General features: G+C 41.5%; 1 protein-coding gene across 4 annotated transcripts in view; it reads left to right on the plus strand.

Moving 5' to 3' along the window:
* Positions 1-23337, plus strand: part of INPP5A (inositol polyphosphate-5-phosphatase A) — a 237210-nt gene that overhangs the window by 194866 nt on the left and 19007 nt on the right. For all 4 annotated transcript variants that reach the window (XM_035137830.2, XM_035137829.2, XM_035137835.2 and 1 more), the window contains one exon: positions 17101-17174. In XM_035137830.2, the coding sequence (XP_034993721.1) occupies positions 17101-17174 (74 nt within the window). The remainder of the gene's footprint in view (positions 1-17100; positions 17175-23337) is intronic.

A 23337-nucleotide genomic window follows, 5' to 3' on the forward strand; every position in this document is an offset into this window, starting at 1 on the left:
TACCTATTTAGAAGTTGACAGTCATATCTGGAGATGAGGAACCTTATAGCGTGATTTCCCCATTATGGGTGAGGAGATGCATAAGGGCACAGTCCTAGGACAGTGGACTGTGAGTGCCGAGGGACTCGTAGACCTTGAGTTTATAGCCCCTGCTAAATATATGAGTATATAAAAAGGAATGAGCATTGGCTGTCTGCTTATACAGATAATCCCCTCTGCATGGAAGGTATGGGGAATTCATGGGCATTATGTAAAAGCTATACTTCAACACATAATTTTTAGCATAGTGCTATCTCACCAGAAATACTAGCAGCCATAAATAAACAATGAAAAAAACAGCTTTCCTCTTTTGATGTATCATATGTGTGTTTCAGTTTATTTTTTTAAAGCAACTCGAAAGATTATAATTATATTTGTGCAGTATTTCAGTACCATTTTTTTAAAAAAAGAAAAGGGGGTGGATGGTGCAAAAGATGATCATTCCTGTTTATGGCCGTTCTTGGCATCCCAGCAGCATTCTGAGCCTCGGTTGGGTTAATTTCCCATGCATGACTCTTCTCACGTTTGCTTGCAAAGACACAGGCAGGCAGGCAGGCCACTTTAGAACATTATATTTCAAAATCTGTTGCCGTTTCATTTACGCACCGAGAAGCAGGAAATCTTCCAGATCAAGAATGGAAGAAAAAGATAAATGATATAATGAGCCATTGGAGATAATCTAATCTTCATGGTCTAGTTAAACACGCAGCACCATGATCACTAAAAACAAACTACCTATCTAAAAGGATAAATGTCCCTGGGCCAAATTCAACCCAAAAAATCCATCGCATCCTTCATCACCCACCAGCCTTGTACCAGCCTGACAGAAATTTAATTCAAGCTGGCTCCTGAAAATAATTATTGTATTTTAAGAGTAGTAATCATTGGTCGGGACATGATTGAATGTGTCCATGCCTATTGACTTTTTCTATGATTTATAGCTTTGTTTAGTCGATATTCCCATCGAAATTGTATAATTAATTATAAGTGGGGCTGTCAGGTCTGCAGGATGGAGTGCCCTGATGAGTATTTGGGAAGATTAAATTTTCCTTAGCTATACCGACGCAAGGCTTGGGAATTTTCACAGCAATATGGCTGTTGGATAGAGATGTTTTCTTATGTGTATAGCAACTGCTTGAGCTCAAGATCCATTGATTTTCTTCAGAGCCACCTTTTTTTATCAGTGTGGTGTCTCTTCAGCAACAGTGGAATTTGTGCAGATGTGACAACACCTGACAAATATTTATTATCAACAGGCTACTTTATCATTGTCCATACACTGTTATCTCTTCTTTTTTTAACATCGTAATCCAGAAGAAAAATTATTTTAAAAGGTGTAGAAATGGCTATCATGCTTGTGAAAAATCTGAAATACATGCAAATAACTAGTTCAACAGAAATACTGTACAATTTCTATTCAGAGCTACATTTTCCTTAGAGCTGATCCCGTATTTTTATTTTTATTTTTTTCTTCTCATGGCAATAATGTGCTGCTGTTCACCAGCCTCTTAAGCCTATGGGGCCATTTGGATTTTTAATCAGATGCTGTTTTGCTAGCACTGTAGTCCTAATCTACCAACCTGGAAATTACTTTCATAGGTTTAGAAACTGGACTTTGTATAGATGAGACAACACCTGGCAAATATTCATTGTCAGCAGGCTACTTTACTATTATCTTTACCCATACGCTATTATCTCTCTTTTTTAAACATCACATTCCAGAAGAAAAAATATTTTGAAAGAAATACTCTCTCAGAAACCAGTGGTGGGTGCCACCCTTTTCCAAAGCTTAATTCTTACGTGGGAGAAAAAGGTAAACCTCCTTAGCAGCTCTTGGGCAAGGTGTCAGTGAATGGGGAGGCCTTAGAGACTTTTTTGGAAGCAGAGAATTAGCTCAAGGGCATCATTGTGCTCCTGGGCACCACATTGGGAAGTTCTGCTGTATACACTTGCTTAAGGATAAGTCTTGTTGAACTGAGTAGGACTTACTTCTGAGTAGACTTGCATAGGATTGCACTGTAAGACAAAAAGGAAAATACTTAGGGCCTCAGTGCGATCTTAACTATACTTAGCAAAAGTAAGACCTGCTTAATTCAGTGGGGTTTACTCCAAAGTAAGTGGTCTTAGAAGGGACGCGGGTGGCGCTGTGGTCTAAACTACAGAGCCTAGGGCTTGCCGATCAGAAGGTCGGCGGTTTGAATCCCTGCGACGGGGTGAGCTCCCATTGCTCGGTCCCTGCTCCTGCCAACCTAGCAGTTGAAAAGCACATCAAAGCGCAAGTAGATAAATAGGTACCGGCGGGAAGGTAAACAGCATTTCTGTGCCCTGCTCTGGTTCACCAGAAGCGGCTTTGTCATGCTGGCCACATGACCCGGAAGCTGTACACCGGCTCCCTCAGCCAGTAAAGTGAGATGAGTGCCGCAACCCCAGAGTCGTCCGCAACTGGACCTAACGATCAGGGGTACCTTTACCTTTACCTTTAAGCGGTGTTAGGATTGCAGCCTCATACAAGTTCCCCATGAAAACAAGCAGTAAAACTGTGTTTGGCGTTAAATTGCTGGCTAACTGGTGAAATTTGTTGCCACTCCAGAGTAATTCTACATTGTATACAGCTTGTGTAAGGAAAAGAAACTGGGAATAAATAAGATGTAAACTGAGGCAAATTTATGCTTGGATTGTTATACCGGTAGTATACAAGTTTCTAACACCCCTCTACAAAGAACACAGCTGAGATACATAGGTTTAGAAACTGCTCCTTTTAATTCTAAATTATACCTTTATATATGCTATGACTAAGGAGCTGCACCCACCATGGGAAGTAGGAAGCAGGTTATGTATCTAGGCTGCACTCCAGAGAGTCTGCTAGAACTGAAAAAGAGCAGAGTTGGATGCTTGTGGTCTCCAGAAGGATGTAACACATGCATGCATCCGATTTCCTCCAATACAGATTTCAACAGGTCCTGAGTCCCACAAGTGTATCCACACCTTTGAGATGATATGGGGCAATATTCTGCAGTTGTGGTCTGTGGTAGCCTTTTCACACATAAAAGGCATCACCTTAAGTCAGAGTTATTGAGTAGTGATCTAAATATGCGCCTTAGTTTCCTTATTTACTTATGACACGGGTGGCACTGTGAGTTAAACCACTCAGCCTAGGGCTTGCTGATCAGAAGGTCGGCGGTTCGAATCCCTGTGACGGGGTGAGCTCCCGTTGCTCGGTCCCAGCTCCTGCCAACCTAGCAGTTCGAAAGCACGTCAAAATGCAAGTAGCTAAATAGGAACCGCTACAGCGGGAAGGTAAACGGTGTTTCCATGTGCTGCTCTGGTTTGCCAGAAGCGGCTTTGTCATGCTGGCCACATGACCTGGAAGCTATACGCCGGCTCCCTCGGCCAATAATGCGAGATGAGTGCGCAACCCCAGAGTCGGTAACGACTGGACCTAATGGTCAGGGGTCCCTTTACCTTTATATATATATATATATATATATATATATATATATATATATATATATATATATGTCGTTTTTTAAATTAACTTTACCACTGCCACAACAAACTCACACACACAAACCAATTTTTGTTTTATGGTTTTTGTCTGTGGAACTGCGCATTAGGGCAATTGTGCAGCTTTTTAGTGAAATTGGACGTGCCCACATGTGCAAAATGCATTCCAAAGTCCTGGTGAAATTCAACCAGGGTGTAACCAAAGATATGTTAGAATCTTGGAACAATTACAAAGCAGAACTGAAGGGATCCGATCATGACTCGTCCAGATTTAAGATTAACCTTCAAAATATGAGTCAAGTGTTATTTCGCTGGGCATGACATGATTCACATCTTTAGCCCAGGAAAAATAAGCAAATGAATAAGTACAGTGCATTCTGCAACTGACATTCATTTAGAACACAGGGGCATGGATTACAACAGGGGTGAGGAACCTCCAGTTTGTAAGCATAATCTGCCTTGTCAGGCTTCCCCATTTAGCACGGTAGGCCAAGTTTTGGGGAAGCCATGCCCACCTGTCCTACATTTGGCATCAAGCGTCAGGCAGTTAAAGACAGACCTTCGCCAAAAGGGGCTTTGCAGGCACCACCACTTGACAGTGCCTGCAAAGCCCCGTTGCTCTGTGGTTCCCAACCAACTAACAACAAACTGAGAAGCGCTGCACAAGGGACTTTTATTCCTCCTTCCGGTAGTTTCATCACCCCCTCTAGTAGCCTGAGAGAATGCAGTCGTGGTTTATTCCTGATACTAAATTCCCCTTATTTCCTATCTGAAAGTATGTCTGACAGTTTGACTGACTTTCTCATATTGGCACATAATCCTTTCTAATCTTTGGCTTTAACTGTTGACCATATCTGGAACATGGTGTTTGATCTGCTTGCCGATCATTCAAGAGAAGAGTATGCTTCTGATCGTTGAGCATTATTCTCATCATTAGTTTTCTTAGCATTTGCTGTATCTACGCCTCTGTCTCCTGATTCATGTGGTACACCTATCAATTCAGATTGCCCTTCTGTTTAGAGTGTGACTCTTGGAAATTTGCTTGGAAAAATATTGTCAGTTGGCACCAAAGAAGATAAAATAAAAAGGAGTCATAAAAATAAAAAGAATTGAACCCTGGGGTTGCTGTGGTGTCACAGGATGACCTGAGAGAAAAGTTCAAACAGAAAGGATTGGAAAGGTGGAGCTAGAAGGGCTGAATTTCACATCCTACTTTGAAGGCATTTATAATTTTTTGCTGGCTTCCTGGTAAAAACTGAGCTGAGTTCATTTTTAGCAAGCCAGTCTGTATACATGTATGTTGCTGGTTGGATGAGATAATATTATTATATGTCGAGGGCTGAATTTAGAATAAACTTGCATTCATATATTTACAAACTTCCCACTTTGGTTGACTTAATCCCAAACAAAAGACTGGATTCATATATATCATCCTGGCATTTTCTAGCAGATCCAAAATATTTTGATACATTTCATAAAAGAGATTTTTTTTTCCTGACGCATATATACTGGTCAACAGCTGGACTTCATTAAAGGGAACACTTCCAATTGCCCTTTGATTATGGAACTTTGTTTAATAAATTCATATAGAGAAGAAAAGTTATCTATAATAAGGTGCAAAGCACTTCTGTTTACAAAGTGTGTATATGTCTTTCCAAAATTCAAAATAATTTGGTATTCAGCTTTTCTTTCTTTTTTTAAGAGACTCTAGCAAGAATTTTTAAAGCGAAGGAAAACAGGTGGCAGAAATCTGATATTTTTTTAAAAAAAAAATGCTTCAAAGTAAATCCCAAGAAGAGCAGATGAGAGAGGAGATAAGATAGAGGTTTCCAATCAGCAAAAGCCCTTTTACGGAGCTTTGATAAGCGTGTGTGTGAATGGGTGCACATGAAGGTTAAGGAAATGGCATCACTGAAAATGTATTAATCAATAGACAAGATATAGCACAATGCACTCTTCCCAATGGCCTTGGCTCTGACCCTTTTAAAGATAATGGGAATACTGCCCACTAAGAACTAGATTAGGGCGATCAAACGCATTTCATCAGGGTTTGACTTGAACCCTGATCCCGGAGGTGAAAAGGCAGAGGTTTATCCACTACACCATCCAGCCCCTGTCCAGATAAAATCTTGAATATGATGTATCAGGGGTAAATTAAGACGAGGGAAAGGAACTGTTAGCTCAGCATCACAGTTGCCTAGGATTTGGGGGAAAGGGTGAATGGGTGGTAAAATGCAAAGGAATATTAGAACAATCAGTGTGTTGGTCTCCTTAAAATGAGAACCATTCTGTGAGGTAACTATAGCAAATAATTTAAAGAGGAATGCAGTGCTTGGAACCAGTTTTTTCAGATGAATTTTGCTTTCTGTCTGTGGCACGAAGTGTTGTGGACTATAGCACTGTGGCCACCCTTATTATACAATCTTGAATCCAGCGAAAACATGCATGGATGAGTCCATAGATTATATTGGAACTCACATAATGCAGGTAGTGGAAATGGAGGACTAAGCTACCTTATTCGGCCAATAGCTCAACAGGTCAGAGTGCCATGCTGGTAAAGGTGAGGCTGTGGGTTTGAATTGCTGTTGTTGTTGTTGTTGTTGTTGTTGTTGTTGTTGTTGTTGTTGTTAATTTATACCCTACCCATCTGGCTGGGTTTCCCAGCCACTCTGGGCAGCTTCCAACAAAATATTAAAATACAATAGTCTATTAAACATTAAAAGTTTCCCTAAACAGGGCTGCCTTCAGGCATACCTGCCAAGTTCCTGTCAGAGAAATAAGGGACCGGACCGGAAGTAGCAGAACGAAAGTAGCGCTGCCGCCATTTTGGAACTGGGCAGAGCTGCATCAAAAGTCGCTTCTGAGCATGCTCCGCCCAGTCCCAAAATGGCCGCCGCACCAGAATAAACCGGGGGGGACGGACAAAACCGTTTTTTCAGCTGGGAACAGCTGGGAAAACGGGGTTTTCCCGGGAAATACGGGAGACTTGGCAGCTATGGCCTTCAGGTGTCTTCTAAAAGTCTGGTAGTTGTTGAATCTCACGAAGAGAGGGCAGATGAAGGAATGCAGGTCCTCCTTCATACAATTGCTGTAGCTCAGTGCCATGCAACAGAAGCCATGTCTCATCACCAGCATCTCCTGGTAAGATCTAGGAACGGTCCTTGTCTAGAATGCTGAAAAGCTGCTACCAGTCAGTGTAGGGTAAGGAGGGAGAAATCTCTATTCCTGCAGATGTTGCTGGGCTACAGCTCCCATCATCTCTGACCATTAAACATGGTGGTTGAGGCTGCTGGCAATTGGAGCCCAACAACATCTGGAGAGCTACAGGTTCCTCACCCTAGGTGCAGATAAATACTGAATGGTACGGACCAGTGGTCTGACTCGGTATAAGGCAGCTAGCTTCCTGCGTTCCTGGAACTTCTCCCACTGCTGGAGGAATCTCTGATAGTTTGGTATCCCCTGTAGAATGCAAGTCTTCTTTCCCCGATTTCTGTTAAAACATCCCAGGTGTATTTTATAGTGCTGACTACCAGCAACTCAATTCATACAAGCTCATATGGAGGCACTTGTCTAGCTCTGTAACGTTTTGCTTTTGCTTTCATTTGAAAAAAATATAAATAAATAACTAAATCCAATGACCAAATTGACACCCGCGTTCAGGGAATAAGCCACAACGCAGAGCATATCTCAAGGGCCTGAACCTCCAGGCAGTTCAGTGGAAGCACAGGTAAAAGTAGGTGGTCAGTTCTTCCTTAACATAAAGTGGAAGATTTAACTTGGGGTGCCTCTGCATCTTAATTTTTGTCATAAACTCATAGACTTGGAAGGGACCCCGAGGATCATGTAGTAGTCCAACTGCCTGCAATACAGGAATTTTGAGACTTCTGTTTCCACAATTTCAGATTTGATTGGTTCCCCCCCCCTCTTCCTGTAGCTTTGTTTTCAAACACTCTATCTTTAGTTTAGGAAGTAAGAACAGGCCTGGCCAGTCAGTCTGTGAGCCCTACCTTAGCTGGTTTACAGTGAGGACACAAAAGCAGAGTTGAGAGGACATAGAGGAGGATTGAGAAGAACGTAGATTGAACTTCTGTATCACATAATTTTCTGTAGTGAGTCCATAGGATCTACATACAGAAGGGACTGTATAGAAAATAATTTTGAGAGACAAGTAGATGGGAATTTTTTAATGCCCCCTGCAACTCATAATGGATGCCTTGGAGCTCCTTTCTAAACACAGCTTACCATGCTCAGGTTTTCCTTTAGTGATGCTAGTTGTCACCTGCTTGGATGGTGTCACAAGGCACCAGGTAGGAGTACGATATATGGGGTGTGGTGCAGATATAACACTGACTGGACTTAGAATAAACCTCAGGTTGTTCCTCCCTTCCTTCGTGTTGAAGATAATATCTGATTTACTGTGCTTATTTGAATGCATAGCAAATCCATTAGAGTAGGGGCAATGAAATACTGGCACTAGAATGTACTAGAAATACACATTCACTAATTTCTTTGAATCACACAAGAATGACAAATTCTTTGGTCCACATTCCAGTGTTTTAAATCTCCATGACTACTTTTTGTTAGATCTTCTCTTGTAGTTGTGGTGTTGAGTGTGTTTTTGTTCTTCCTGAAACTTCATTTCCCTTCCGCAGCTGTGAATTCTCTGGTGGTTCCTGCAGATAGATTTGATAAATGCTGCTAATATCACCTCCTGATCTAAGAATGCTCTGACTTTGGTCTGTAGGTCTTGATGAGTAATTGCTGTTGTTCTACTCCAATGACTGAATTAAGTTGCCCCCTTATAAAAGGTTCATACTTCTGTGATTTTAGCCAAGGCAGCTTATACTAGCGTCCCTATGGACAGTGATTCCGCCCCCTGCCTCCCACTTTCAGGGCAGCTATTTTGCTTTGAGCCTAAGCAAGCAATATTTACACATCTTATTTAACTATTCAGACTGTGTTCTTTCTCCAGCTATTTGAAATTTCAGGTTGTTAATTTCAAATGCAAATGTAATCATTGTGTACATTTATATTCTAGGCAAATACTCCAGTAGACCCATAGCTTGTCCTTGGTTCATAAGAGTAGAAAGACTTTCAAGCAGCCCACTGTCCCTAAGATACCACAGTTGTAACTTGTTGGCGTGACAGGTAATGAAAGAAAGACTAGCTGATGTGACTCCATACTACCAAGAACCATTGGGCTCTCGACCCATGGCTCTTTAACCTTTATTGTGCAAAGAGCTGCTGTTTAGGTATGCTTGTTGTTTGTGAGCCACCATGTTTTCTTACTGTTGGAGAGAGATTAAAATCCAACTGCTGTGTTTTTCTTTCATGGCCATGATCCAGTGAAGCTATGTGCATGTATGACAGAGAAATCTTCAAGCAGCCAAGGGCTGTTGTTTCTTAAGTTTTCCTTGTAGCTGCTAAAGAGACAAGCTGGTTTTTTCTGTTTAAAACTGAGAAGTGGATTGCTTCTTCAATGTGTTGTGGGGAAACATCTGTCTGTACATGTTTTTCTCCTGTTCTCATCATGGTCTTGGAAGCCACCTGTAAGCAGTGCACCAAGGACCACTGGCAATAATGGAACATAAAAGAACAACTACAAGTCTATTGCTCCAGTGGAACCTTAGGCACCCTTCATAGAGAAGCGCTGTACCTCCTCCTTTAGGTTTCCCACAAGTCAATCTGTCGAAACAAAATAAAAAAAAATCCTTCCAGTATCACCTTAGAGACCAACTAAGTTTGTCATTGGTATGAACCGTGTTTCTCATATTATAAGACATGTCTTATATTTATTTTTTCCTCAAAAAAACACACTATGGCTTATTTTCAAGGGATGTCTTATTTTTTTCCTCCTCCTGCCGCGGCCGGCATTGCTGCTGCGCCTATCACTATGTCTTATTTTCGGGGTATGGCTTATATTCCTTGAATGCTTAAAAATCCTGCTATGGCTTATTTTATGGGTATGTCTTAAAATATGAGAAACAGGGAACTTTCGTGTGCCTGCACACTTCTTCACGACAGCTCATACCAATGACAAACTTAGTTGGTCTCTAAGGTGATACTGGAAGGAATTTTTTTTCTTTTGTTTCGACTACGGCAGACCAACACAGCTACCTACCTGTAACTAAGTCAATCTGTGTTTCCAAATGCACCCAAAGGTCTTGTCCAAGTAAATAATGCATGCTACTGAGAACCAGCCTGCCATCGGTGATTTGTCCCATGCAGTACTGTACATCCATCCTTCGGAGGCATTGAGGATACTACACTAACTGCTGTTGCTGTCTGTACGGTAGTTGCAAAGTTATGCCTTGGCACTGGGTGCAACAGGATGCACAATTCCATACACTAATGTGTCATCCCAGCATGTCATAGAATTAAGACCACTGACCTTGAAACCTACACCTGTAGGGCTGTATCCGATTAATCCATCTCTAAGAGTAGGCCCACTAAAACCAATAAACTTAACTTATTTGTAGCTAACTCTTTATTGATTTCTGTGGATCAACTTTGAATCTTAGTCTGTCACAGTCCATAGGCTTAACATGTAATAGAACAGGGGTCAGCAAGGTTTATCTTGCCTGGGCCGGATCGGTCCCGCGGAGATCCCTCTGTGGGCCAGATTGTGTGTGCGCCCTTGCTTTCCAGGGTCTGCACATGACACAATTTCCAGCGCTGCAGAAGCAAGTCCTGCGCTGCGCTGCGCCGCACCGGTTTAGCGCAGCACATGAGCAGGCAGCTCAGTTCGGGGGCTGCTCAAACAACCTCCATGGGCCGCTTCTGGCCCATGGGCCTTAGGTTGCTGACCCCTGTATTAGAATATGTGTACCCTGCTTCCTGTTTCCTGCATCACATGGGAGCTACATCATTAAATTTGCAATGCATTCGCTTAAGTTGCCCCAGTGCCGCCACCTCCTTATTACGCTTGAAAGGGCTGTTTCTCAAGAATGGCGTTACGAAGAGTAGAGTAAACTAAACAGAATATATTGATTTTCACCGAGCCATTTGCGATTTCCGCGAGGAAAATATTGCACACTCCAGGGCCAAGTGGTGTGTGCTGTATGAACTTACATTCCTGTGCTCAAAATTGCTATTTGTGGTGAGATAAAGCTGCTCCCCACCCCCACCCCCATTGCAACATAACACATAGCTGGCTTTTGAAAATGGTTTTACGGTACCTGTACATTAATAATAGCAGCCTTATGCTCTGGTTGCAAGGATTCAAGGGGTGGAATTGATTTCAGGGTCAGATCCTGCTTGATCAGACCAGGCTTCCATCTACTCCAGAATCCTTGCCAGACACTTCACGAAGGCCCCCACGAGCAGAACAGGAAGGCACCAGCCCTCCTATATTGCCCACTCCCCCCAGAAAAAAATGTTATTCAAATGGATACTCTTTCTGAATGAGGAGTTACCCTATAGCCGCCACAGCTTATAGCCATTGAGAGATTTGTTCTCTGCAAACTTGTCTAATCCCCTTTTGAAATCATCTAAGCCAGTAGTTGTCGTCACCGAAACTTGTGGCAGTGAATTCCATAAATGAATTAGGCATTGTGCAAGAAAGTCTTCTTTCTTTTCTTTTTTTTCCTACTGCCAATCAATTCCTCAGGGTGGCTCATTTCTCAAATCTCATGAGTGGGAGGAAAATGTAACTTTCCCCACACGGTGTGTAAGAGTGTGTGTGTGTGTGTGTACCTCTGTCGTGAGCGATAGAGAAAAAGATCAACCAAATTTTTAAACACATAACCTGCTTAGTGTTTCTAGGGGGACCTCCTCCCCCCAAAAAAACCTAAATGCACACTTTCCTTGAACACAGTTGGTCTTGCTTATGAGTAGGCATGCATAGGGTTGTGCTGTTAATTGTCTCTTTTCCCCTAAGTTAAATAAAGCACTCAAAATAATTCAGCCTTCCCTCGTAAATAATATGCTTCAACACAGTGAATATAAACAACACAAAAATACATAACACAGCAACAAACAAAAACAATTAAAAAAAACATACACACACACTTTAAAAGGCCATAGATTGTTTAATTAGCCAAAGACCTGGGAGAAGAGGAATGTTTTTGCCTGGCGCCTAAAGCTATGTCATGCCGGCACCAGCCAAACCTCTCTGGGAAGAGCATTGTGCAAGTGGGGAGCCACTGCAGAAAAGGCCCGTTCTCATGTTGCCACCTCCTGGACCTCTCATGGAGATGACCTACAAAGAAAGGCCTAGGATGATGGTTGCAGGATCTGAGCCGGTTCATATGGGGAGAAGTACAGTAGTTATTGAGTTCTAAAGTACAGATGACTCCTGGCTTACTGAGAACAGGCACTGTGTGGCAAGAAGGAATATACGCAGTACTTCAAATATGGCAGCGGCATAAATTTCATACAGCCTCACGATGCTGTTCATTTTATGTTTGATCCCTTTCCTAACAATCCGAGACGTGACATTTTTATTTGTCACCACCACTGCACGCTCGGCTGACATTTGGAGAGGGGCGTGTGGCTGAGCAGGAAGAGGCAGCTCAATGAGAGTCCTAAGAGCCAGACAGATAGACTTTGGCTTCTGGGCCTGAGCTTTCCTTTCTCTGTACTAGAACTGCCCAAAATAATAACAGTAAGAACGCCTATCGGCTCCCTCCAGCAGCTGGCGCTTGGGCTTTGTAAGCAGCATTGCAGCTGTAAGGATGTCCCCGCTCCTTAAAGAGTTGGGAGAGGCTACAGGAGGCTGCCAGCACAATTGTGTTCCTGTTATCTGTCATCTGTGTCACAACAATATCAATAGCTCCTCTGCAATACACAGCACATAACTAAGCAAGCAACCACCCACAGTACATAAAAATGTCAGAAATGTCTGCGGCTGTTACTGAGGAAAGAGCTGGGAGCTAAGTGTCTGAACCACCGTTAACCCTTCTGTAGGCCCTGGCCTTTCTGTCAGATCCTGAATATTGTCATAACAAAGCAAACTGGATGTACACACTGTAGATATTTTGAATTCATCTAGGAAGACAATGCAGCTATTTAGCACACACACACACCCGGCTTCTGGAATTCTCAATGAGTATTTCTTTACCATTGTGTTCCATGAAGCATTGTTTGCTTATTCTGTCTTTTGCATTTTTATATTTTGCAAGCACCCCTCCTTTCTCAGAATGTTCTTTTGTCTTCGCTTCTTAGATAAAAATTTTTCCTCACATAAATGCTTCAAAACCGTCAGTTTGTAAACATACACTAAGCCAGGGCTCCCCAAACTAAACTAAGGCCTGGGGGCCAGATGCGGCCCAATCGCCGTCTAAATCCGGCCCGCGGACAGTCCAGGAATCAGCGTGTTTTTACATGAGTAGAATGTGTCCTTTTATTTAAAATGCATCTCTGGGTTATTTGTGGGGCCTGCCTGGTGTGTTTACATGAGTAGAATGTGTCCTTTTATTTAAAATGCATCTCTAGGTTATTTGTGGGGCATAGGAATTCGTTCATATTTTTCCCCAAAATATAATCCGCCCCCCCACAAGTTCTGAGGGACAGTGGACCGGCCCCCTGCTGAAAAAGTTTGCTGACCCCTGCACTAAGCCATGTCTGCTCAGGAGTTCCAAAAAAATTAATGGGCTTTACTCCCAGGTAAGTGGGGTTGGGACTGTGGCCTAGTTATTTTTTGGTTCTCTCCCTCATAATTGTATTGAAAGGCAGTTTTGCACCATATGTTCATGAGGCTGTGGTCCTATACCCACTTGTCTCATTGGACCCAGTGAACTTACATCTGAGTAGACACAAACAGGATTTCACTCTTCATTTCCGTTAAACAACTGCTAATAGATGCTATTGATTAGTCATATTACAACACACATGTGAATATGTAAACACCATGTTGGCACTTCACCAGTTCAATAGATGAACTGAATATTATGGGTCAAAAAAACAGTGTCCTGTTGAAATGCACCCATTGGGCTTGTGCAGTGTTCACAAACTGTTGGGACAAAAACAAGGCAGTATCTGCAGGGCTTTGTCTATCAGCTCAAGGCATTTATCTATGTATTGAGGAGCACCTGCTCATCTACTGTACTATGGTTGAACGAATCACAAATCAACACTTGCAGAATGAGTATCATATACAAAGAAAGGGCTGTGAAATCAGAGGACTTGATGCAGATCTAAGACTTCTGGATACTGTTGGTTCTACCGCTCTGATGGGACTGCCTGCTCTCTCTGTCTCCAGCGCCTCTCCTCTCCCAAGAGTCTCCCTGCACTGCTAGCCTTAACTGCAGTTTTGTACTACAGCTGCACTAACATTAACCATGGTTAAGGCTAATGAGGGAAACAAGGGAAACTTAGAATCATAGAATCATAGAGTTGGATGAGACCACAAGGGCCATCCAGTCCAACCCCCTGCCAAGCAGGAAACACCATCAAAGCATTCTTGACTTATGGCTGTCAAGTCTCTGCTTAAAGACCTCCAAAGAAGGAGACTCCACCACACTCCTTGGTAGCAAATTCCACTGCCAAACAGCTCTTACTGTCAGGAAGTTCTTCCTAATGTTTAGGTGGAATCTTCTTTCTTGTAGTTTGAATCCATTGCTCTGTGTCCGCTTCTCTGGAGCAGCAGAAAACAATCTTTCTCCCTCCTCCATATGACATCCTTTCATATATTTGAACATGGCTGTCATATCACCCCTTAACCTTCTCTTCTCCAGGCTAAACATACCCAACTCCCTAAGCCGTTCCTCATAAGGCATCGTTTCCAGGCCTTTGACCATTTTGGTTGCCCTCTTCTGGACACGGTCCAGCTTGTCAGTATCCTTCTTGAACTGTGGTGCCCAGAACTGGACACAGTACTCCAGGTGAGGTCTGACCAGAGCAGAATACAGTGGTACTATTACTTCCCTAGATCTAGATGCTATACTCCTATTGATGCAGCCCAGAATTGCATTGGCTAATTGCATTGAACTTGTTTCAAACCTTAGTTGAGTGGAAACACTAGTTAAGGTTGTTGGGAGAAACACAGCTCACCCCAACTGTTATAATGGCCGGGTTTGCATATCACACTAAGTCCAAGGGTGGACATTATTTATTTCATACAATTTATATATTATATTGCTCGATTGTAAGAAAGAAAGAAACTCTCAAAGCAGTCTACGAAAGGAATGAAACCAAATTATCAGCTATTTAAAACATTCACATAATCATTAAAATCAGTGATGAGCTGAAAAGAGAGTAAACATTCTACATATCTTGAGTAGGCTTGCCTAAACAAAATTGTGCCGGAGAGTTGTAGTGGATTTACCATTGGGGCCGCTTTGCGCCTCCCCACTCATTTTGCTGCTGAGCCACCCTAAGGCTGAGCTGAGCTGTTTCCAGAGTAACAAAGAGCTGTAAACTAAGAACAAACCTTGGTATTGGCTTGGGGCTAGTCTGGGGAGAACTAAGCCAGGCTTCCTCAGCCTCGGCCCTCCAGATGTTTTTGGCCTACAACTCCCATGATCCCTAGCTAGCAAGACCAGTGGTTAGGGATACTGGGAATTGTAGTCTCAAAACATCTGGAGGGCTGAGGTTGAGGAAGCCTGAACTAAGCCATGAACCCAGGTTCAAACAACACATGAAACCGTGTGTTGGGAGGAGTAAAGCAGTGTTGCAATCTTCTTCTCAGGAGCTTGAGGCTCGTGTCTTCGTGCTAATCCATGAGCTGGTGCATGTAAACCAGACCATCGTGTGATCATCATCTAGAGCAGGCATCCCCAAACTTCGGCCCTCCAGATGTTTTGGACTACAATTCCCATCATCCCTGACCACTGGTCCTGTTAGCTAGGGATCATGGGAGTTGTAGGCCAAAACATCTGGAGGGCCGCAGTTTGGGGATGCCTGATCTAGAGTGACTTGTTTGTTTTATTCCAAAGTCCCATAATCAAAGTCCATGTGGTTTTTATGGCCCCTCGGGGACTAGATAATTCTTACACTGCTTTTGGATGTAGATTGCTTGCCTTAAAGTTCTTATAATTTGCACACATTTGCAATAAGGGTTGTTTTTTAAAAATATATAAAGCATCTTAAACCATTTCTCTGGTTTTTTTCCTCCTTGGCATGAGCTATGCAAGAAAGGAAGGAGTGGCATTTCATGCTCCTGTGGGCACATATTCGTACGACAAAAATCCGCCTCGATAGGTGGTTGGTGGCGCTGCAGAGATTGTAGACAAAATGGGTGGGCCACAGGGAGGGTAGCTAATCAGTTGTGCAGGTGGTTCAGGTATCTGCTTTTCACACAGATAATTAATGTGTACAAGTAGCTGCTAATTGCACATTTCAGGAATGATTTATGACAGAGCGGAGGGGAAAGAAGAACACAATCTAATTTCATTCGGAAACCTCTGCCATTCATACAATGGTATCAGCACAGCTGTGAGTTGGGACATGATTAATGAACAGGGAGTAAACACGCAGGCTCTATAAGGAGAGCTATTTTTGATGGCATGCTTGTCAAAACCGAAAGTGGCATTTACAGCAATGGATCGGTAGCACTATAGGTTCATTTGCACATCGGACTCGACGCTGGTCTTGGTTCTCGGACGAATATTATTTTTTATGCCCATCAAGATAGTTCCTGTCTTGAAATATAGACTACTAGTATTGTGCTTTTATGAGGAGGGTGTTTGTTTTTTGGCTTCGGAGCACAATGTTCAGCTACACACTTCCTTTCTTTGTGGCAATCTGCAGGGAAACAACTTTGTCCTTTCGGTACATTAAAGCTGGCTTAATATCTGTCTCTGGTATTGTGTCTTCACTGCTGCTGCCTAGGAACACAACTCTATAAATAATCAGGTGTTGTATCAAGTGATACATAAATAATATTGTGACTGCCTCAGAATAGCTGAATAGGAATATTGCTTGCTTTTGTGGTCAAATGGGGCTGTTCTGCATATCCTTGTGGTTTTGTTTTGTTTTGTTTTTTGCAGGTAAATTTTAAGGTGACCGTTTGGGTTCTTGTTTTTATCATAACTTCTTTTCTAGGCAGAAGAGTACAGCAGCTAATATTGCCACCATATGAGCATATTTTGTTGATTGGTTAGCATCTTAATTTGCTATATATTAATATTCTGAACAGCTGATTAGTTTTACCTCCTCAAAAGTAAAACTAGTGCTTCTTTAACAATTCTGAGCTAATCTGAGCAAAGTCCCACATGGTGGGCCCCTAGTATAATAGCAAAGTTGAACACTCTGAGCATTCATAAGAAATTCATATTGTGTGTGTTTTAATGCTCATTGCTGTTTCTTTTTCTCAGCATGATGATGATGATGATGATGGACCTGTTCACAAAACTTTTAATCCAGCATCATGTTTTCTTTTCTTCACTTATTTTGTTTTAAAATTTACGTTTTTCATGACAATTCCCTAAATCAGTGTAGAATAAAATAATAAAATCACAAAACAGCATCATAAAGCAAAACATTAACAATAGCTTCAAACCTATCACGGTGTAAGTATTGCAGCTTAAAATGTACTCAACAATTACACTTTTTTGAAGAAAACAAAGGTTTATTTGTTTATTTGTTTTAATTCTGGTTTCTTTTTCCCCCCATTAGCTTTTGGAATTTGACAAAGAGCTGTCAGTCTTTAAAGACAAATTATATGAACTGGACATTTCGTTTCCTCCCAGGTAAGATATGTATGCAAGCCGTTTATTTAATTAACATCCTAACTCTAAACACACTTGGAAATCTGGTAAGTGAGAACTAGAATGTCATTCATTGTAAAGTTTGTGTTGTTGGGAATGCAAAGGTAACTGTATCCAGTCCTGTAGTTTCAGTTTCCTCTGGATTAAGGCCAGAATGTTTTATATGAATATTCTTAATCGCCTAAAAGTCTTATAGCTCTCCTTTCTTTAAATTTGCTTATCATCATGGATTTTCTCATGTTTATGTTCAGCTGTTATAGAACTACAGGCATGTGATTTCCCCCTGAAATAAAGGTTTCTACTATGATACCTGCCTAAAAGGGGGGGGGGGTGATGAAAGCAAAAATAACCTATATTGCACCATACTCTGTGGAACTCTTACAATGAAGTGAAAGTGGTTGGTGTAATTACTCTTGCCTAATGAGAATTCAGAGCCAATTGCACATTAACAGAAGGTTTAATGTTAGGATTATAATTTTACTTCAGTTTTAGTTTAAGTAGTAATAGACTGGTAGTTCTTTAAGATTTTAAAAGTAACAATGTACCCTTAAACACCTTGCGTTGAATATATCTCTGCCTATCAGCATCCCCTCTCCTTCCAAATTTTTCCTAACTTCCAAACAGAGGAGATTTTATCTGTAACTTGTTTTTGGAGAACAGCTAACTCAGTTTCCATATAATAGATATTTTTGCAAGATAACTTAGGCAATCCATTATTTGTATGAATGACAAGCTTATATTTTTAAGTGTTTTCTGTTATACGGTTGTTGTTGTTGTTGTTGTTGTTGTTGTAGTAGTAAAAAAATGATGTTCATTGTGGAGTAGTCAAAAGCATAGGATGCATGTGTTGGTGCACACAAGAAACCATCTCTAACGGCGTTAAGAGTGGTTATAATCATTATCCAGCTAAGGGAACCAACGAAAAGAAAGATATTTCATTATGCTGATGAATTGTTATTAATAGCTCAAAGCATTTCAGCCCAAATGTGTTCTTTCGGAGCCTTTGTATAAGAGTTAGAAGATGTGTGCCAAATAGCATTAGCTCTCATCATATATTTAGGCGTATACTATCTACATAAAAGAGGAATTTGCTTTTCCTAAAGAACAGGTTTGATATTTCTTAAGTTAGCATGGCCTAACTTCCAGTAGGGAAAATGCACACCTTAATAAATTTCACAGGGCTGTTTTCCATTTTGTTAAGCTCAGTATTTATATACCCTCAGAGAAGTAGATTTAATACACAAGGAACAGCTTTAGGGATAAAAAAACCCTTTTCACACTCATTAAATGAGAAAGGCCTCTTCACTGGGCTTCTGCCCTCCACACACCGGAACTCCTGCCAGCCTCGCTCATGCAAAGCATAAACTTGTTAGACGCACTCTCTGCTTCACGTATGTCACGGCTCTGATTCTTCTGCTCCTTCCCAGACCCCTGGTCCTCGTGATTTCCCCACCTCCATTTGCTCTGTGTTAGTAGCAAGCTAGGATTCTTGCCGCTCTGTGTGCCTTCAACCCTCCATTCTTCCCCTGTTAGGGGCCCATTACTCAGTCCCTACCATACTAATTCCCAACATACACACAGACCACTGCCACGTTTGGAGACAGTAATGTTTCTGAACGCAGTTGCTGGAAACCTCAGGGGGGGACAGTGGTCTTGTGCTTGAGTCCCGCTTGTGGGTTACCCACAGGCATCTGGCTCGCCACTGTGAGAGCAGGATATGGACTAGATGAGTCATTGGCCTGATCCAGCAGGCTCTTCCTATGTTCTTTCTTAGTTCTCATCATCTGCTTGTGGTGAAAAGGAACCCATAGAAATATCATTAAGAATAATGAACAAATGAAGTTGGAGGAAAGCTGGTACATGTTTTATCTCAAGAGATGAATTTTAAATAAAAGGACACATTCTACTCATGTAAAACATGCTGATTCCCGGACCGGATTGAGAAGACGTTTGGGCCGCATCCGGCCCCTGGGCCTTAGGTTGCCTACCCCTGTTCTAAGGGCTTTCCTTTACCCAGCAGAAGAAAGAAATGTGACTGAAATGCATTTCTTACATAAGACAAATGTGCACAATAGATTAAGACTGCAGTTGTCATGAGTCCTGAGACATTGCCAGGCTCAGGCATAGAGTGCCAGACTGAGATGGACACGGGGGAGGAACTGGAGGATGGCATGAGGTGGGTTAAGTCAGGGGAACAGAGGCTGAAAGAGGTCGGTAATTCCCTCCCCCAAGATACAGCTTCTCTGGATGAGGAAGCTCTCATCCTTCCTCTCAGATAAGAGCCTCTGTTGTGATAAGAGCCTCTGAATTCTGAGCAGGAATTGCGACAGCAGCCTTAACCCCTTACCTGGAAATATGATTGACCCATCAAATTCAATGGGCTTCAACGCAAGGACTATTTTGGTTCCTTGTCAGTTAACATCCTTTTGCCAGCTAAGTAAATGAAATACTAAACTGAAAAGAGAATGTGTCAATGACTGAGTTGCTTCTTAACACACTGTAATCATCTCCATTGGCCATTAAAGATGGATAAAGTGTGGTTTCAGCAGCAAACGGGTTTGCCTTACTAATTATGGAAGGGGCATTATTTATTTGAAACATTTGTAAGGCACTTCTGAGTACGCTCAAAGCAGTCTACAAAATGATCACGAGTATATAAACCAACAGAGCGAAAGAGGTGAATGCTACCGTAGGAGAAGAACGCTAGTATCTAAAGAAGTGTGCATGCACACAAAAGCTCATACCAATGACAAACTTACTTGGTCTCTAAGGTGCTACTGGAAGGAATTTTTTTTAGTTTGTTTCATGCTAGGAGAATTCTCAGTCACCCCATCCAGAAATGGTAGCGCTCTTAAATTTCTTAGCGGCATAAAATGTACCCTGAAGAAAGTTGCATTCTCCCTGACTTGCGTTTTGGTTTCAAGAAGGCGATACAAGCTGTAAATTCATATCACTTACCCTCAAGAAGTCATCCGTCAGGGCAGGCGTGACAGCTTTGAACACTGCACACCCTCGTGATGAATTTGGCTTTCCCGTGTTAGTGGTAGTCCTGGAGCCAGAGAGCCATGACACTGCTGTGATGAAGTGCCAGTGGTCTGACAAGAAGAGTCAAGATGACTTGTTTAGGTACAGGAGGCAGTAAATACGCTGGGACCTGAATAAAAAAAGACGATGGCGTGCCTAGACTTTTGGCAAGCAATGGGAGAGGGAAGGAGAGTAGTGTTTCAAGAGGGTTTGGGGTGTTTCCCCCTCCCCAAAACTAATTCATAAAAACCAACTTGCAATCTTTTGAGGTTATCCATTCATTTTCTTGGTTTGGGAGCTGTTGTTTAGGATTCAAGTTTTATACGTTGTTTAAGGCAATTTAAAGAAGATCTTTTTGCTATAGTCCTTCAGATCCAATAAGCACAATCTATTCTAAGCACTTTTAAAACCCGCTGGTTTTGATAGCAGGCTTTAGCACATGCTTAGCTTTTCCCCCAGCAAAGTCAACAGGGTTTTGAGGCAACAGTCCTCTAGACACTTCGCTCAGAGTAAGTCCCGTTGAGCATAATAGGGCTTACTTTTGAGTAGACATGTATACAATTGCAATGAAAATTTGGCTCATTTGCTGCATATGCAGCATTTCAAAGTTTAAAATATGCTGGACTATATATTGTTAGAACTTCCCCGGGGGCACTTTTAAGGCCAAAAGGTGGCGTGCAAATTATTTCGTATAAAACATGTATATTATTTTCCAAGACTAGCAGAATGACCAACACTACAAAACTCAGGGCAGAGAGGGAGTCTGTTTTTCAGGTACTAATACAGGAGCTCATGATATGAGTCTGCACAGAGCAATGGTAGAGTTCATCTGTTTTCTTATTTCTGCTTAGACTGTTCACTATGCTACAAGAAAAAAATCTGTACTCGTGCTCAATAGTCTTGCTCTGATTTTGAAAACAGCTGCCACCCCCTGTAAATCCCCCGAAAACAGTATCCATAACTACAGTATATATGTTGTGCTTCCCAGTAATAATATTAATTATTACATATTTGTAGTGGTTTGTTTCTCCTATGAATCCTAAAGTGATGCTTTTGTTATACTGTGCTTTCTTTCTTGTTCTGTTGATTGCTGAAATAGTTATTGACATTTTTAACCCTTCTTAGCAATGAAAAAACATTAGTCAAGAATCATTATCTAACAGGGAGCAGAAATGAAGTACGTTTCTAGATGTCTCTTCTTATTGAACATTGCATTTGAATACTAGGATTCATTTGGGGCTGAGGTGGAATTGCAGGTCCCTAGGCCTGCATGTAAGAAATACCAGTACATTTTTTTTCCTTCTGTTTCTAGCTCTCAGGAGGAAAAAGGGGTTGTGTTGTTGTTGTTGTTGTTGTTGTTGTTGTTGTTCTTCTTCTTCTTCTTCTTCTTCTTCTTCTTCTTCTTCTAATTTGAAAAAAGTTATCGCTTCTTTGGGGGGGGGGGGAAACCACCACAAAAAGTCAATTCTTGTCTTTTAATGTTTAGTTATGATTGAAACCATGCTTTTAAGGCTTTTTTCGCTTTTTTAAACTTTCTAACAGTAATTTGGAAATTATATGTAATTTGTAGCTGTCTCATCAACAGTTCTTAAGTTCTTCATGGCCATTAATACACAATCAAGTAATTAAATTAACACATGAAGTAAGCCCTGTGCTAGTGGCCGTTAACATCCACTTTTGCATCAGGAAAACCATCAAAATAGTATCTGAACTTTCCAGCATGTTGCTGTTTGATTGCAAGAAGTTACACTGTTGGTTGGAGACTCTGCAACTGCTTGGTGCTATGTGGATCAAGATTAGCATCTACCTAAGGATTCTTCACATCCAGCCCAAATGTTATTCTGCTCCTGGATCATTTGAACCTTGGTTTTCACTCCAAAAATTGGAGCACAAGTCGAGAAATTTTTCTCAAATGAAATTGCATCTTTCTTAAAGGTTGCCAGTGTGCACTTAAATAAGATATAGAAGGAAAGAGAAAGCCATCGTTGTTAAGGCATATGTATGTTCTAATCAATTGCGTTATATTTAATTTGATTTACGTACATTCAGAATTGAAGTTCAGAGTCACTTGTGGAAATTGCCCTCATTTGAAGACGCAACAAGAGGATTTACAACCCCAAAGCGCTACTAGCCTTTCTGCTCATGTCGGCATGGATTTGCCATCTTTCTGGCAAGTCCTTCCACGGTTACCCTACGGATTCCCATTCGCTGGGATCTTTAGACTCTGCTTCTTCATTTTTTGTTCAATTTTTCAAATTGAAACTTTTCAACATACAATACAATAAGAGCCAAACAAATATAAATAAACATATAAAAAGGAGAAAACAAAACAAATACACAAAAGAAAGACAACAGAGAGGAAAAGTGGAAGAAAGCAAAATACAAAAGCCTCTATCGGAGGTGCGTCTTAACCCTTGTGCCACAAAAAAAGTTGGTGGACCCTCCCAGCTCTCACTTGGTAGATTCTACTTCTTCATAAAGAAATGAGAGACTACATATCAAGGCAAACAGAACATGAACAGACCTTCTAGCGCTGCACCTGCTCTCAAGAACAATGGTTTTAAATGGTTTCTGCAGAGAGGACTCCTGGTACATTCTGAGACAGAATTGAGTTGAAAAGGACACACAGGAGATGTCTGTTGTGCATCTATTGATTAACCCACATGAACTGAGAGTGAAGCTTAGCATGCTAGTATTCTCCCATGGCCATATTTTCACTGTTATCTTAATGGTGAAAAGATGTGATGTTAATTACTGGCTGTTGTCTACTGAAGCTGTGTGTATGTTTTTGACCTTCAAGAGGTACTTAACCATCTGTGTGAATGATATTTTCTCTTTTTCAATGGCCTGCTTCACACATAACATTAACTATGCTATGGCTTGCTTAACTCATGATTTTATTAACAAAGCAAATGTTAACCGCAATTGGTCCCACAGACAAGGTTTCTCCAAGGTTTGGCATGTTTTCTAGTTACTCTTGATTCAAGACTTTATAGCTTGGTAAACATCTTGGTTGGGAAGGGCAACCATGGTTAAGGGTGGGTTCTGGGTTTGCACGTAAGACTGTAATCCATAGTTAAGGCAAGTTTCATAAACCAATGGCAGACCATGGTTTAAGATC

This window comes from Zootoca vivipara, chromosome 5, assembly GCF_963506605.1.
Source record: "Zootoca vivipara chromosome 5, rZooViv1.1, whole genome shotgun sequence".
Taxonomy (NCBI): domain Eukaryota; kingdom Metazoa; phylum Chordata; class Lepidosauria; order Squamata; family Lacertidae; genus Zootoca; species Zootoca vivipara.